At 36.3% G+C, this 18,676-nt stretch overlaps 1 protein-coding gene across 21 annotated transcripts in view; it reads right to left on the bottom strand.

Moving 5' to 3' along the window:
* Positions 1-401: 401 nt before the first annotated feature.
* The window catches only part of PHF20L1 (PHD finger protein 20 like 1), a 75,246-nt gene continuing 56,971 nt past the window's right edge, over positions 402-18,676 (bottom strand). For 14 of the 21 annotated variants that reach the window (XM_009213606.3, XM_009213609.3, XM_009213610.3 and 11 more), the window contains 6 exons: positions 14,345-14,526; positions 13,278-13,377; positions 11,198-11,393; positions 6,305-6,665; positions 4,868-5,033; positions 402-3,420 (listed from right to left, as the gene is read on the bottom strand). In XM_009213606.3, the coding sequence (XP_009211870.1) occupies positions 3,278-3,420; positions 4,868-5,033; positions 6,305-6,665; positions 11,198-11,393; positions 13,278-13,377; positions 14,345-14,526 (1,148 nt within the window). In that variant the 3' untranslated portion in view covers positions 402-3,277. Of the gene's footprint in view, positions 3,421-4,867; positions 5,034-6,304; positions 6,666-10,835; positions 10,870-11,197; positions 11,394-13,277; positions 13,378-14,344; positions 14,527-18,676 lie in introns of those variants that run through there. The other 7 variants (XM_003903174.3, XM_003903173.4, XM_017962327.3 and 4 more) reach the window with 4 other exon arrangements.

The raw sequence follows: 18,676 nt of genomic DNA, 5'->3' as shown, positions 1-18,676 counted from the left end.
AGAGACTATGAACTTGAATAGCACAGGATTTGAATCCTGAACCCACCCCCTTATGTCTTATCTATCCAGGATAAGTTTCTAAATGTCTCTATCCTTCAGCCTCATCTAGAAAGTGATCATTTTACCTTATTTTATGAATAAATTAGATACTGCAGGTAACGTACAATGCATGGAACAGTCTGGCAGTGACAATTTTGATGAATTAGAATAAAGGCAAAGTTACAGTTTCAGAGGCCAGTAGTAATATCTTCATGACATTATTTTATAAAAAATGTTGGACTTTCAGTAGGATTGAGGAGTAAGAAGACAACATTATCTGTTTTAATGATATGGATATGAGGGAGGACTCGGTGTCTGAAGCCTGGACTCTTAGGGTAACGTTATTAATGGAGACAGTGAAGTTGGCAGGATACTTCGTTTATTGGAGGGGAAATAGTATGCTTCATTTTGAACATGTGAAATACGAACATCTGAGAGGAAATAAGACAGTGGAAATGAGTGTTAGGAAAAGGGATTTTTACCTGAAATTTAAAGAATAACCAAGTTGTTTTCGAAGTACATTACTCTTAAGTTTGGAAATAAATCAGCAGAACCACAAACAAGTATGCGGAAGTACATCAGTAACATACCAAGAGGGAGCCTTCTCTACCAATGCTCATTCTGTTCTGCCTGGGTGGCAAATAAAACATTGTCATTTCAAGAAACACTCTCTCTAGTTTATTGCTTCTATTTAAATACATATAGTGATACTTAAAAAGACTAAAAGGACAGAAAATAATCTCATCTGAAACTTTTCACAATGGATTGACTTCTCAGAAACTAATTCACTCTCTTAAAGAAGAAAAGGCTCAGCCTACTAGTCGTGAAAGACTTCAATCGATTGATATACTCTATATTAAATGAAAATATGCATAAAAATAATTTGATTTAAAGATCTAAATTTAAAAATTCAGATTTCCAGTTCATATACATATAAGCAGAGCAAAAACTGCAGTACTCTAATAATAGAATTTTCAATTTGCTGGATAACAAATAAATTGATCTCATTTTTAGAAACAAGAACAAATGTGCATGAATTTAACCGTATTCACCGGAAATCGAGAGGATGAATGTTACTAGGTACAAAGGGTCTTCTGTGTGTGTGACAAGAATCTAGGCAACACCATTATTCATAGGTTAAGGATGCTATTTGCTCCGTATCTGAAAAAAAGAAGATATAAATTCAATGTCTAGAATGAAGGCATGACAGGGAAAATATTAGAGCCATTATTTCAGAACGCAAAGGAAAAATAATAGTATTAATCATAAAACATAGACATTAGCAAATTTACTCCACACATGGAATACAGGCACTACTTTTTTACTTTGATATGCAAATTTAAGCAATTACCCCACAAAACCACCTCTGCTAAAGCTTTTCATTTATCAGTAAGATCTTCCACAAAGTCAAAGTATGACAAGTAAATACACAGGACTATATTTTCTGTCTGTTGATCTTTGGCACATTTGTCAAGTTGGAGAATCTCAAAAGGCAAAAAAATTTCTGACTGTTTCGCACATTCTTTTAATCTTTACATCAAAATATAAGGCCGCAAAAAGGCAAGCTGAAATTTTAGGATATGTGGAATAGTTTTAATAAAGAGTTTTACATACAGTACCCTTACATATAGAACAATGTGTTTGCAAATTTAAATAATATCTGAATGTACAGTGGCATGTATTCTTATCAAAGATAAATTCAAGTTTACTGTCTATCAGTTCTAAAATGCATTTTTATACAGATTGTGAGAACTGATAAACAGAATGAGGCATGAAATATTCAAGTGTTATATGTCATCAAATAGCCTCCTCTTAACAGTCTTTTTCCCCTTTTAAAAAAATTTCAAAACCTATACATACATTTTTAATTTTTAAAAACAGTCTGTTAAAAGGTAACATTTCATGTTAACCACCAATTCGTATAGTCTATAGTAATAAAACTAGATATGTGATATAAATATGTGTAGATTATGTACATATGTACGTTGAGTGTTTGTTTAAAACAAGCATACACACTTACGCATACCTGCGTATGTAGCACTGGGGGCGCATACAACTCACATGAGTACTGGCAGACAGTAGGACCTAGGCTCAAAATCCAGCAAGAGCATAACACAGCAACTTAGTTGCCTTTGGTTTCAGAAATTTGTCCATTTGTGATCAAAGCTAAAAGTTTTGAGTGTGCATGTATTTTTTAAAAATAAAATTCATCTTCAGAAATGAAGCTTTTCCAGTATTCCACTACTAGCAGTTAAAAAAATCCACAGCCACAAATTATTTTGATATTTCTGTCACTCCTCATCCCAGCTGAGGTTATTTACAATTTTTTTTTTCTGAAGGCAAACACCAAGCATACTCAGGATCAAACTGTACGTTGAGCCTGAATACTGCCATTCAACTATATATATGATATATATAGTACAGGTGATACATAGCTTTTGGATGGACTGGTGGCACTATGTAAGACTTAGGGTGGGAGAACTCCCACAATATTTAAAATCCTCTTTCCAGCAGAATCATGATCACTTGGCACATCGGACCCTTCTGCAAGCCAGTTTGTTTTTAATGAGCTTAATGCCTGCAATATATTCCAATTATTTGGTGTTTGTTTTTTAAATACATTCATAATGAAGTAAGAATTCCACAACTGTTTTCCCCAGAAGTGAGACTTCTACTGTCAGTTTTCTGATTAAGAACATTCATCGCCCAAGAAACAGCTCATGATCCTGTAAGTTTAAATACCCTAAATTTCCGTACAGCTGGATCAACTGCTGAGAAGACAGTTCTTAGAGCAACCCTGTAGAATTCTCCAGAATTTAAATTTCCTTTACAATTTTGTTTTTGGCCAAGTGCTGGTTTATAAACGTAGATCTTTCTATTAAAAACTACATAAATATACCATATTTCTTTCTACAGGTATCTTGAGCTTCATGTAAGCAACTACTCAAAAATTCTGCCAACTTGAAATCCCTTAGTATACATTATATTCTACTTCATTGTTCCTTGGCATATAACACATTCTCATTTGCAGCTTGCTCATGAATTTGTTTTTAAATACTAGCTTCCTTGATGAAGTTGTTCTTCATTTTTCTTTCCAAGGTGCCATCCTATTGACATCACAAATCAGTGAATGACCAGACATTACTAAGCTTTTAAATTATCCACTTAGCTGTCATGTGGATAATAAAAATGATTTGACTGAAGAAAGCCACATTCTTTCATTAAGTGTTCACTGTTGTCATACGGAGCAAAGAGTTGCTATCTGCTGTACTTTGCCCATGTCAATTAGGAGCTGCTTTATGTGGCGTTTAAGTTGGGGCAATCTTGCAAGAGGATCTGGTGGCTCCAACTCCCCTGTGAAATCAAGCCAGCTTTCCAGAACTAAAAGAGAGAAGAAAATAAACAAATTTAAACCGCAACTAGAAGAACAGTCAGAAAATGAAACATTAGAAAATTGGAGCTGCGATGGAGTTAAGGGTTCACTTCTCTGTCTTTAAAAGGCCAACATACTCAAGACATTTCTAAGAGGTTAGTGTCCTGTCATCCCACCCCACAGAGTTCTAGTCGCTCTTGGCAATTTTTATCTGTCATTTAAAATAATTTTCCCCTTTATAGGAATTATATGTTTATATATAAGGGGGAAAATACATACACACACATAAACATATACACATTCTAACTTCATTTTGAAGGTCTCCTTTTACTCACTTGTGGAATAAGATACAACAGTTTCCTATATCTGCTCAAGCTTTCTATTAATTTAGACTCATCATCTCTACACGAAACATACCTAATCATATTTTTTAATCCAGAAGTTCTTTTTAACAAAGGAAAGGAAATAGCAATTTCTCAGTGTTCTTTTCAGTTCCACTATTTTAACACTACTTTTTAAAAGACATGTAAGCATATTAAAATTCTAGGCAGAATGCAATTGATTATATTCTATAGTTTTTATTAATGTTTCCTTTGGAAATCTACGCTAACAATACTAAATAGTGTCAAGATGCATTTTCTTTTCTTCAACAATTGACTCAAAACATTACATTAACTCTACAGTTAGCTTATACCCACACGGAAGAGGCTTCTAAAATGGGTTTCCATGCCTCTCTTCTTTTCTCAAGGGGGATAAAAAGGAGTAGGAGCTCTAACTTAGTGTAGAGGAGAGACATCACGTGCTCATACCAAATTTAAAAAAGTAGAGTTGGGGTGCAGAATATCGTCTAAGATGTTAGGAAGAAACAGGAGTCAGAAAGCATTAAGAACAACATGGACTGAGAATCAAGTAATCTAAGTTACTCTAGTTTTGCAACTATAAAATAGTGATAGTATCTTTCTTGCCCACTTTTCAGGCCTCCTGTGTGATGATATGATTTTAAAATATAAAAGAAAACCACTTAAAGTTTACCTACTTAACTTTGTAGAAGTTTTTGTTAATTTAACAAGTGCTAACCAAAGTAAAAAATTTTCAAAATGTTTTCACATTTCAAACATGCTTAAATTCCTTATGTTGACTTCCAAAGAAAACTTACTTCAACGAAACTAATAAATTTATTCCATAAGTGATCTATCTGGAGCCTGGCAGATAGACAATATTTAATAAATATACATCTTAAAAAAATAAAACCAACCTAAGATCATACCCAGTCATATTGTTTTAAGCATAAAAGACCCCAAATGTGTTAAATACAATACAAAGGGAGTAATAAAGCCCCATCAATATGGAGAGTATCTGTAGTTTTCATCCCATAATTTAAGAATTTTAAGTAACTTCTTCATAGTAACAATAAATACACTATAGTAACTGTATTTCAATTTTTTCTTAAATTACCATCGACTTCTTTTTCGATTAGGTCCATCCTGCTGGTAACTTCATTCTGCACATTTTCTATGTGTGTAAGGAGATTGAGCTGCCACTGAAGATGTGAGTCTCCTGGGTCTTCAGTGCCCTTTTTATCATTATAAACAAATACTGTATTCCCTTCAGCTGGATTCTTCTCCAAAGGACCATTGGAAAATAAACACAAAGAACGGGATGAAATGCAGTCATTGAGGTAAGGATACATGAAACACCTCATCACTGGTAACAGTTAGTGAGATCCAATCTGACTCCTGGGGTATCTTTAAAGAAGTACTGCTACATAACCAAATTCCAGCTGGTGGTTCTTAAGAGCAGATGCACCCACCACCTCCCTCCACCATGCCTTGCACAGTGCTACACAGGCAAGAAGGCTTCAATAAAATGCGCTAAATAAAAGAAGTCACTAATTCTATTCTGTAATTAGAATTCCTGACTAATTTAGACTGGCCTCTTCCTCAATTAATCTCAACTGGTGATATAAGTGGACATAAGAGGGGAAAGCAATGATGAAAAGAAATCAAGAGTGTTTCCAAAGACCAGTATAAAATCTAATTAACTATAGACTGGACTTTACTGTTATAGTACAGTAAATCAATGAGGGGAGGGAAAGGCAAAAACCTTTTACAAGTTTCAAAAGTACAAACTGCTTCACATACACATACACACACACGGACACACAATGTGCATTTAGATTTGCCAGAGATAACTCATTTAATATTAAACAAAATAACTTACCACAAACTTTATGATATGAAATACAAACATTCCAATTCAGTTAAGTACTTATTTACAGTAATTACTTGTTGAGGAATGCAGAAAAATAAAAAAAAAAAAAAACTAATTTTAAAGTGGCCTCATTAATTGAAAATCAGTAAAAAATAAAGGTGCATTTCTAAGATAATCCCAGTGAACAGGAAATAAGTTTATAGATGTCCAATGCACATAGATCTGTCAGAATTCAGCTTACTGAATAGTGGGATGCATTGACAAATATGCTAAAAATTTTTAAAAAGACAATTAGAGTGCCACCTTTTATCCAACTCACATAAAGAGGATGACAAATCATTATACCCATATGCACTTTCACAGTCTTACACACATACATTTTCATTTTGAATACAATGTGGTTCATTTTTTAGAAGCATCTAAATGTACTTATACAATTGAAACTTTTGTTAGAGTAACAGTTTATTGAATTACTACAATTCTGAATTAGGAGATAATCAAATGTTCAAATGGCCAGTGTTTTCCTGTAGGGAAAACAAAAAAATCTCCTTACTTTAACAAGGTACTGGGGAACTTGGAAATACAAGTAAAATCTAGGAATTCAGTATGTCTCATTTTATAAAATTTTCCTTTGTTGTTCTATCATAGTTTCCAAGTAAAGAAAAAATGAACCCGTTTTACCTTTTCAGGCATTCCGTGTTCTTTTGCTGAGTACTGTAAACGGTTTTTGTTTCTCATGTGGAATTCTTGTTCTTCTTCCAAACTACTAACATCATCATCATCTGAGCTCCCAGGGTCTGCGAGAGATTTACAGTCCTGACCAAAACTCTGCGGCTTTTGATAGCTGTGCTCACTTGTTATATAAGTTCCTTCCATTTTTAGGGGCAAACGAGGTGGTTCTTTATGGTTCTGTACACATTTCTTTTCTTCTCGATTAACTGTGTCTTGTGCTACTTTTTTCTCTACCCCAGCTATTATTTGATCTTGGTCTTTTCGTTTCCCAGAACAAGCCCAGAGATGAAGGTCAGGATGACGTTTATTCCTTAAATCAAAGTTGGAAAAACAGCAGTTCAGAGAAAAAAAAAAAAAAAAAATCTATTAGGGCGAATACAATAATCTATTTCAGAACTAGGTTAGGAGGAGATCTAGTTCTCAAGACAAAAGCAAAGGTATTCTTTAAGTTAACTCCCTCCAGGATTTCATCCAAAATTTGAATTTCTCAATTAAAGAAATAATACTCAGAAAAGCAATAACAAATTTAATTGTGTTGATAGTTCATATCATCATTTGATACATGCATTTCTTTTTCTACCGATTTTTCATTGTAAAATTTGAAAAACTAACGTGAGCATATTTTAAAAACTTTTATTCAGTCAAAAAGTGATAATTCCTGATGACAAAAATCCTAAATATAAATGCACAGAAAGTAAAAATTTCTTCTCCCATGGCAAACATAAATAACTGAGGTATAATCTTCCAGACTTTTTCTGTATACCTAAAATCAGTTCTTAAATGGATAAGTATACACATCTTCTTTTGACACAACCAGGACACATATAATCTGCCTTTTTGTACGTAACATGCTATGGGCATCTTGCCATATCATGTCATACAGATAGATTTCCCTTACTTTTACTCTAGGGCTGAATATTTACAAATGTACCAGTTGAGTCAACCAATTCCCTACTGTTATATGTTTGTGTACCTGTGTGTATCTTTGCGCACAAGTCAGAATATTTCAGTCAGATAAATTTCTAGATATGGAATTGCTGGATAACATGCACATTTATATTGATAGGTACTACCCAAGTGACCGCGAAAGGGATTATACTAATTACAACCCCATCAACAATCTTTGATAATGCCCATTTATCTCATCCTCACTGAACATGTAAGCATGATATTGTACAGTTAATTCCGCAGTAAGTAAAACAGGAATCCAATCATCAGAGCTGAAGTGAAAGGACATTCGGGAGATATAAACCTTTCAAAAGGCTCAATAATGTTTGCATATTAATAATTTCCAAATTTGATAATACTGAGTTAAATTAGTTCTCTTCCAATAATACTCAAGTATTGTTTCTGAAATGATAAATTTTATCATTTGAATCCCTAGTAATTTAACATTCAGAAAATACTAAAACACTCAATCAGGAAAAGGCATAGTAGAAGAAAAGCTGGCACTGTAGTCCAATAGTCCAAGGGGCTGAATTCTGCTGTGCCATAAAGAAGCCTGCACAAATTATAAAATCTGTCTTTCACTACCCAACAATGAAATGAGGTCGCTTATTATAAGGATTAAATGAAATATCACATGAAAGCACATGACATGTAGGACTTTCAATAAATCGTATATAATAACAGATATTATGATTTAAAATATTAACATAAAGAGGGCCTATAAGTATATGAAACAGAAAGAGTCCAATTAAAATCTTTGGCAAAATTATGAATGCAGAGAAACTCACACTGATACCAAGAAGGAAATCAGGTTTTAAAAAAAGACCTAATAAATTATTCCCTCCCTTAAGTCTTAGCATTTACATGGCCTTTTAAAAAACAAATTCATATTCAGGCTTATGATAAAAAAGAAGCAAATTTTATTCAACAAATAGTTACTGGGTACTTACCCTACAGTATCAATTGGAGACAAAATGATGAATAGGACACAAGCCCTATTTTAAAGGATCCCATGACTTAGTAAGGGGAGACGGGCATTAAAAAATTAAGTATACCAAAGTACCTGACACCAGTATGCGTGGAGTTTGCCAAGAAGAACGTGGTCAACTCTAGTTGGGCAGGTAATTATGAAAGGCATCTGCTAGGGGCACTAGTGTTAGAAGCTTATCCTGGGTGTGAGTAAAGGCCTAGAGCAATGGAAAAGCTCGCTTCATTTGGGGATTATGGTTTGGGATAGCTGAAACATTTGGGGGAAAAAGCACAGTGAACATGTGGCAACAAAATGGTAGACAAAGTATGTGTCATGGAAGGACTCAGTTCATTGGGCAACAGGAAGATGCTCTAGTACATTAAGTTGAAGAAAGACAAGCTGATAATTATCTTTTCCTAAGCTTACACTGGCAGCAGTACAAAGAAAGAGCTGATAGAGTACAAGGCTGGAGCCACAGAGAATGGACAAGCATGGCAATCGTTCATGTGAAATCTAACAGCCTGGCTGAGAGTACCGTTGGGAAGGGAGAGAGGAATGGACTGAACAATGTTCACAAATTGCAATGGATAGGATGTGAAAGACACAAGGATGAGAAGGGAAGGAGAGGATGGGGCAAGTTTCTGGCCAAGGCAAGTGCATCCAAATGAATTTATAGATTCAATGCCATCCCCATCAAGCTACCAATGAGTTTCTTCACAGAATTGGAAAACACTGCTTTAAAGTTCATATGGAACCAAAAAAGAGCCCGCATCTCCAAGACAATCCTAAGTCAAAAGAACAAAGCTGGAGGCATCACGCTACCTGACTTCAAACTATACTACAAGGCTACAGTAACCAAAACAGCATGGTACTGGTACCAAAACAGAAATATAGACCAATGGAACAGAACAGAGTCCTCAGAAATAATACCATACATCTACAGCCATCTGATCTTTGACAAACCTGAGAGAAACAAGAAATGGGGAAAGGATTCCCTATTTAATAAATGGTGCTGGGAAAATTGGCTAGCCATAAGTAGAAAGCTGAAACTGGATCCTTTCCTTACTCCTTATACGAAAATTAATTCAAGATGGATTAGAGACTTAAATGTTAGACCTAATACCATAAAAATCCTAGAGGAAAACCTAGGTAGTACCATTCAGGACATAGGCATGGGCAAAGACTTCATGTCTAAAACACCAAAAGCAACGGCAGCAAAAGCCAAAATTGACAAATGGGATCTCATTAAACTAAAGAGCTTCTGCACAGCAAAATAAACTACCATCAGAGTGAACGGGCAACCTACAGAATGGGAGAAAATTTTTGCAATCTACTCATCTGACAAAGGGCTAATATCCAGAACCTACAAAGAACTCAAACACATTTACAAGAAAAAAACAAACAACCCCATCAAAAAGTGGGCAAAGGATATGAACAGACATTTCTCAAAAGAAGACATTCATACAGCCAACAGACACATGAAAAAATGCTCATCATCACTGGCCATCAGAGAAATGCAAATCAAAACCACAATGAGATACCATCTCACACCAGTTAGGATGGCGATCATTAAAAAGTCAGGAAACAACAGGTGCTGGAGAGGATGTGGAGAAATAGGAACACTTTTACACTGTTGGTGGGATTGTAAACTAGTTCAACCATTATGGAAAACAGTATGGCGATTCCTCAAGGATCTAGAACTAGATGTACCATATGACCCAGCCATCCCATTACTGGGGATATACCCAAAGGATTATAAATTATGCTGCTATAAAGACACATGCACACGTATGTTTATTGCAGCACTATTCACAATAGCAAAGACTTGGAATCAGCCCAAATGTCCATCAGTGACAGACTGGATTAAGAAAATGTGGCACATATATACCATGGAATACTATGCAGTCATAAAAAAGGATGAGTCTGTGTCCTTTGTAGGGACATGGATGCAGCTGGAAACCATCATTCTTAGCAAACTATCACAAGAACAAAAAACCAAACACCGCATGTTCTCACTCATAGGTGGGAACTGAACAATGAGATCACTTGGACTCGGGAAGGGGAACATCACACACCGGGGCCTATCATGGGGAGGGGGGAGGGGGGAGGGATTGCATTGGGAGTTATACCTGATGTAAATGACGAGTTGATGGGTGCAGCACACCAACATGGCACAAGTATACATATGTAACAAACCTGCACGTTATGCACATGTACCCTACAACTTAAAGTATAATAATAATAAATAAATTAAAAAAAAAAAAAAAAAAAAAAAAAAAAAGAAAATCTTGTGAAGAACCAGTGAATCATCCTGTTTTTACTTAAAATGTGGGTTTTTGTTTGTTTGTTCTTTTAAAGAAGAATTCCAGTTAGGCATTAGGAAGGACTGGAAATAAGGACTTCAAGAATATTCTGATACGTTCTTTAGGGAGACTCAGACTTGTTTAAGAGAAAATTGTACAGGATTACTAACATATTTGGTGCACAGCAGAGAAGTGAATTTGGTTTTTAGGCTCCCTTCATCCCCTCTAAATCAATCTTTATTGAAAAAAAAATACTCACCCTGCTTAGAATCTATTTCATCTTGATAGCATTCCTGAAGGAAGACACAATGTATAGGGTTCACCACAGCAACTGCACTTAATTTTGCACATATGGTAAGCATACAAAACAGTGGGACAGGAGCTAAAATGTGTTGAAATACTAGATGCTATATACATCTTTAACCACACTTACACATTCTAGGAGAATAGGCAGGAAGCACCAACGCATCCAAAAGGTTGTTAATCTTTCCTTATTTTTAAAAATGAAACTTTATTCAAACACCTGTTCTCTCCTCCAAACTGTTACTCTGGACCATCAAAAGGCCGACAGTGTTGGTTTGAATTAAAACGTCCACGGAAGTGTGACTCTCCTTCACTTACTTTAGTATTCCAATTTTCAGCTGTAGCCCGTGTAGCACTTCTGTAACACCATAGACATCAGCAAGCAGGTGATGTGTAGAAACTATTTTTTTGGCATTGAGATGAGAATAATTTTCTTTGAAAAATGATAACCCGCACATTCTCCCATTATTCAACCACTCCTTATCATAACGATATTTTGCACTCCACCTCTGACCTGCAGATGAAATTGACATTAAATCACAAAGGATTGTACTTATTTGGATTTTTCTTCAACTGCTACCCTACTAACGTTGCTCATTAAGCAAGGCAAGCTCTAGCACTAGGAGTAGATTCAAAAAGAGTAAGACAGCGTTCTGAGGAACTGGTGCAGGAAGAGCTCCTCACACCTTCAGCATTCCTGCCCATCCAAGAGAAGAAACACCATTAAGGACGTGGTCAGTGGTAGATGACACTTGCAAAGGGAACCCTGAGTGCACTGCTTTCAATTTTTTGTAGTCATCATTTATCCTCTAAAAAGGCTCAAAGGGCTGGATAAAAACTAGACAGGGGTTATTTCTTTTTTTTTTTTTTTTGAGACTGAGTCTGGCTCTGTCGCCCAGGCTGGAGTGCGATGGCCGGATCTCAGCTCACTGCAAGCTCCGCCTCCCGGGTTCACGCCATTCTCCTGCCTCAGCCTCCCGAGTAGCTGGGACCACAGGCGCCCGCCACTTCGCCCGGCTAGTTTTTTGTATTTTTTAGTAGAGACGGGGTTTCACCGTGTTAGCCAGGATGGTCTCGATCTCCTGACCTCGTGATCCGCCCGTCTCGGCCTCCCAAAGTGCTGGGATTACAGGCTTGAGCCACCGCGCCCGGCAGGGTTATTTCTTTCACTAACCTTTGTTTTGAATTGGATGAACCATAGAGTTCTAGTTGAATGAATCGGAACCCTTCCCCCGTGTGTGTGATTTCACAGAATCCTATGAAATTCCACATCCTCCATGCTAATACAAATTAGATCCTATTACAATGAGGTGTTTATGTGCCTGTGTCCCATACTATACTACTAGCTGGTTAAAGGCATGGTTTAAATCAATCATCTCACCACAGTGGCAAATAGAAGCCATCCAATAAATGCTTCTGAATAAGTAACAAATGTCTACATTCGTTACTGAATAAATACAATGAATAATGAACACTATAAATGTTGGTGAATGAATAAACAAATGTCTACATTCATATGGCTGTGAATAATTAATTCTCTTGCTTCTTACTGTGACTTTTTTGTGACTTATTTTGATTTTTTTCTTTTTTTCCAATAGTCATGGGACCAATTCACCACATGCCTATTATTTGAGAAAACCTAGTTATTTCCTGTCTGGAGGTTGTAGTTAAATTTAACACGCAGAATATGCTCTCTGAAGATCCTCTAGCATAGAAGGCACCAAGTAGACAGCAGGGTGGATTGAGAGTCAAAAAGCACAGATTCCATCTCAGTCGGCCTCATCAGTAAAATAAAGGCATCACAGGCAGTGTTCTAAGACCTCACCTGCTCTACAATGAGTCGAACATGCAGAACTGCCACGTCAGTAGCGTGCAAATTCAGAATGCAGATCTACTCCGATTGCCACAAATAAGCCTAGCTAGAAATGGATACAGAGGAACAGACAGAGGCTAATTCTTCTTCAGGAAAAAGTTACACCTCTTCTCTTCCAGTAAGATAGTAATTTTGTTGATAAATATATGCTAATGTATTTGTCTAAGTAATCAATGTGGAAAATAAAAGTGTAACAGTGAAAAAATATTTTAAAATTTTAATATGGAAGTTCAGTCTACTTGACCAAGAAGTACAGTGAGTCCTTACTAAGTGTAATCAATAGGTTCTTGGAAACTGACACACTGAATAAAGAAATGAATTGTACCATAAGCTAATTGATACATACAAGTTAAGTTCCTATGGCATATAGCATGCTGTTTCATTTGGAGCCATAGTTTCCAACAACCTATCAATGACATCATGTGAGAACTTGCTATAGTGGTGGTGAACACAGCTGATACACTCTGGAATCCTGGAGGAGACATGGAGGCATCATGGCAATCAGCACGGCGCAGAAAGCCTTACCCGGTGGGTCCCGGCAGATATAGCAGATGTACTGCTCTGGAATGCTCTCCTCCAGCAGCCCCATGCACACGCTGTGTTGCCAGCACAAGCACTCTTCACACTGCAGAAAACAGAGGAGTATTACGGTCATCCGATCCTCACTAGGAATAAGCTAGGAATAAGGATACATGCCCTTTCTTTGAATTGGCTGGCTTGGCTTCTTACTGCCACTATCAGTTCCATTCTTATTCAACATAACAAAATCAAGTCATGACTTAAGATGAATTTTGTCTTTGAAATGGTCAACTACTTCAAGAACTTTCTTTTGTTGCACCTATTAGAATATGCTTTGATCAAGTACTTAAATCATAAAAAAGTCATAATTTCTCTAATTCCCACTGATATTTAGGCAATTACATCATAAAACTCTTAAAATAGTTTATTAAAATGCGGAAATTAGAGGAAAATAAAAGAAAGTTTGTACCAGTGTCTATAGCAATGATCTCTTAAAGTACTGCTTGTGTCGTGAAGCTATAAATTTGTAATTCCCTCCAGAAAACCACTGAAAAATGGGAGGGAAAAAAGATTACTCTTTCTTCACGCTCTCAACTAACATCTCCAAATCTTCTGGCATCACAAAATTTGGGTTATGCTTTCCTTTTACCTTAAATATATCTCTCCTACAAGAAGAAGTTGTTAACCCTGCAACAAAATTTTTCCTTTTTTAAGAATACTGGAAATTTTTATCTTTTAATCACTGACAAGTGAAGGGTGACTCTAAATTGTTAATTATTATAATAATTACACGAATGCAGATGAGAAAGAGAAAGGTTGATGTAGCCTGCCCATTTGTGTGAGGGCTTACCGCCCTAATCATTCTAAAGAGTTTCAGCTTGAAGGCACTGAACTACGTACCCTAGAAAAGAAAGAGAGCTGCTAAAATAAGAACATTGTCTACTTTACTTAATGAGGAAATCTCCTAATTATTACTATGGTTAGTAAAGAAAGAAAACACCGTGATGCATTTGCTGAGCACCTGAAACAACTAACTCATTATTATATATAGGGAAGAGAAGTTAACCAATTACCTGGATCATGAAACCATTCTCCTCATCCATCTCACAAATACATCGCACAATTTCATTAATAGCATCATCTTCATCCTGAGATTCCTCAAAATTGGTTGAATCAAAGTCCTGATTGTATTCATCCCCACTCAGAAGCAAACTCTCCGTTGAAGAATCATCTAGGAAGTCTACATCTGATAAGTCTAGAATATATATAAAAAGTATACTCAGTGCAACTTTTCTATTTTCATGTTATTTTTCATAAAGGAGCTACAAGAAGTGATCATAAGCTATTAAACATTTTAAAAGGGGGAGCAAACAAATGAAAATACTGTACTGTACTTGTCTCTGGACATGGAAAGAAAAGATTTTTGAAGCTTAGGTATATGACTGCTTTACATCTTATAGTATACACTATTATAAGTAACTCAAAGTATCTTTTAGACTTCATGCTTACAGAATTTATGGCTAAGGCTGATGTCAATAATTTAAATTTGCATAGTTTCCATATACTTTCACAAACATTATCCCTTCTGACCCTCATAAAAACCCTGGGTTGTCCCCTTGTGATTTCATACTATCAGTGTGACACCACTGTCCATGGATCTGGGGACAGGTATGTGTAGTAAGCCCCCACTACCCAGCACAAGTTGGCTCTAGCACACCACTGATTCTTCATTCTTTTTTCTTATTTTTTTGATTAATAAAGTGCTTTTTGAAAAATCACTAAAAAAAAAAAAAAAAAACTCTGGATCGTAAAGAGGACAGGTTTTATTATTCGTACCATAAACAACTTCAGAGAGGTAAAGGAGCTTGCCTAGGGTCTAAAATCAACAATACCATATTGACAGTATCAGTAGCATCAACTACTATAGCACTTAGCAAGCACACAGTGCTATATTAAGCACTTTAAACATAGGATATATAACTTGCCTGGGAAACGGAGCCACTGAGCAGGAAAACCAACTGAATACCAGGAATGCCTGATTCTCAAGCCTGTGTTCTTAATCACTTTACCAGTATTTCTTAAAACCAGAACCGTGAGTTCCCCAAGGGATTTTTAAAATGTATTAATTTTGTTTTGGTAAAAATATTCTTTTAAATTAAGCATATTCTAGAAACTAGACTATACGGATGACTACTACACACAACGCAATTTTCATGCCAGGTTTTAGGCGTGTGTGTATAACAGAGTCAATGCCAAAGCCTACCGTTTTGCTCAGGTTACTGAGGAAATGGAAATTGAGACAGACATGGGGGAATCTTTATTTATAACAAAGGAAAAGAAATGATGGAACATTAAAATTTTTGCAGTAGTGTGGATGGAGAAATGTTAGGAAAACTGAATCATGAGACACAGAACATCGTATAATGCTGTGTGAGCTCCTGACAGAGGCTAATCAGCAGAGCACCTTCCTACCTCACACCCTACCCCCCAGCCACATTCTGAGTTATCCCTTCACCTGCTTATCATCTGTCTCCTCTTACTAGAATATCAGGATCCATAACAGGAAGAACTTTGCATTGTTGAATTCTACATCCCCAGTGATTAGAATGAGGCCTGATATATAATATAGCCACTCCAGAATGTTTGTAGAAGAACTAAGGAGAGAGTCAGAGAGAGAACATCTTCTTTTCAGACTAAATCAGATTGGACTGAAGTTGAACAGATTTGAACTTTAAAAATTCAAGCTATTTATACTTTACATATTCATGTGACTTAGTGTTTCCTCTATCAGCTTCTAATCTTGTTTACTTTTTTCTTGTTTCAATGTTTTTGAATGCTTTGTTATTGATTAATGTTTTATAGAAAAATACAGTTTTCTTCTTGTTGAAGTCACAGGGACATATGGAAGGAAGGTCAGCAGAAATAGATAATAGAGAAATATCTGAAAACATTAATGGAGCTAGTAAATCAACTAGATACGGAAAATCTAATATGAACAGTGTAACTTGTTTTAAAAGAACCTAAAGAGGAAACTTTCAACCATCCATAATGTTGCTGGCTTTAATCCAAATTTTCTTTTGGGCTTTCTCAAGTACAAGTTCATTAGAATGTGGATAAAACCGTTTCAAACACTGTCATAGCATATAAACAGTATTAAATGGGCCAGGCACAGTGGCTCACACCTGCAATCCCAGCACTTTGGGAGGCCGTGGTGAGAGGATCCTTTTAAGTTAGGAGTCTGAGACCAGCCTGGACAACAAAGCAAGACCTCATTTCTACAAAAGCAAAAATAATTTGCTAGGCATGATGACCTGTGCTGGTAGTCCTAGCTACTCAGGAGGCTGAGGCCAGAGGATTACTTGAGCCAAGGAGTTTGAGGCTGCAATGAACTGTGATCACACCACAGTATTTCAGCCTAGGCAACAGAGCAAGACCTTGCCTCAAAAAATATATATAAAATAAATAAATAAAATAAAAATTAATTTGAAATTATATCATTAAAAGGAATTACTGTATCTCACATATACTTGCATGGCAAAGATTACCAGGTTTTATGGTGTTAGCAAGCAAATTTATCATATTCTCCAGAAAATCTAGTTTGAATAACTCCCAAGCACTAAACATATGCTTAGCTGAGGTTTGGAAGTTGAGTAAAATGGATGATAGAGCTCAAAGTTATATAAGAAGCAAATAAAAGTTCCCCCTTACACTTAAATAGCCACCTAGACCATGGCTCCAATTGACGGGCCACAAGAACAGCTGTTGCCTTCCAACAAGTACCCCTTAAACTGTCATTGCTATTTCCTGAGACAGCATTTTGCAAGTATGGTTCCCCGATTAGCAACATTATCACCACCTGGGAACTTGTTGGAAATCAGAAATTCTGAGGGTAAGGCCCAGAAATGTGTTTTAACACCTTCTCTGGGCAGTTCTGACACATGCTAACATTTGAGAACTTCTGGCCTAAGACCTTACTAACATTCCTTTTCTTTCTCCTGATTCCGTACTTGATCATAAGGGCAGGGCAGAGATTAAGAAGAACAGAGAGTACATATCTATGGCTCTATTTATGCTCTTTCAAGGGTTCTCGTTTCAGCACCACAGCTAGCCTAGATATAACCCCTATTCTCCATCTCTCTATAGCAAGAGATAATCTTCAGATCTTGATGATTCACAGTAAAGGTGTTCTTGACGTAATTATCGACCTCTGCTTCTCCACAGAATCACCTAGAAGTTGTATCTTGCCAGGATCCTTCCAGAAATCTCATTCAATTGTGCCTCATGGTAGGATCCACGATCAATATAGTTTAAAAGCACCACAGCAATGATTGTAAGGTCCATCTGGGGTGAAGAACCACTGAACCATGGGAAAAAGCAGACTTGTATTTGCTGGAAAAGAGTGGTGGTAACTTCTTTTTAATCCCCTCCCATACCTCAAGCTTTTAAAAATACAATCTCACAAGTGTCATGTGCTATAAAGGAAAGAAAACGTTTTCTCCATAATGAGCCACGGAGGACTTAGACCTGGAAGCAAACGCTGCAAAAGAAAATATTTAACCTAGTATCCACCATCAAGGGCAGTCAGAAGAAAGAAAAAGGGAGGAAGTGAGCACACTCATAAGGATCCTAAGTTGTACTTATGCTGAAGGCCCCGTCCCTTATTCCTCACTCTGACTCTGGTCACTATTAGAGCTCTACTCCTATGCCACAGCCCTCAATGTCTAGAGCTGGGATCTCTCTTCCTATTGCTTACAATATTGGAAGCAAGGTAAGAATATTCAACACTTTCCACTGTCAGGACTGGACCTGCAGGAAAGTAACAGATTTGAACTCCAGTGCTCCCTTCACTGCTGACGTGGCCTTCTGACTACCTAACGGCACTTAGTTCCTGCCTGTATTTAAATCACTTGTCTGACTACATCCCAGGACTTTGGTTACAGATGTATCTGACCAGGAATTCAAAGTATACTTTTAAGATTACCATAAATATTTATTTTAAAAAAGCCTTATCTATGGAGTTAAGACAGACCTTGGTTAGAGTCTTAATTCTAACACTACCTAAGCCGAAAAGTTACCCTGTAAGTTTCGGCTTGTTTATATATCAAATGTGAATAATACCTACTCTGTAAGTTGATAGTAAAGAACATAAAAATATATGTACAAAAACCTACAGAAGTATATACACTAGTAATATTTTCCTTACGACTCTCTTTTCCACCAATAAGTATAAAGCCAATTTAACTTTATATAAATTAAAAAGTAGCTCAAATTTCTCCCATCAAGACTTTCATATTAGTTTAGCTAACAATTTTTTAACTCATGTGCCCTTAACAGAGTATGTTTTATTCTCAGTTACACATTTAGGAATTGTAAGTCTTGTTTTAATCATCACATAGTTACACATA

Source organism: Papio anubis, chromosome 8 (genome assembly GCF_008728515.1).
Source record: "Papio anubis isolate 15944 chromosome 8, Panubis1.0, whole genome shotgun sequence".
Taxonomy (NCBI): Eukaryota; Metazoa; Chordata; class Mammalia; order Primates; family Cercopithecidae; genus Papio; species Papio anubis.
The sequence above is the reverse complement of the archived record's forward strand: the minus strand, read 5'-3'. Positions and strand labels throughout refer to the sequence as shown.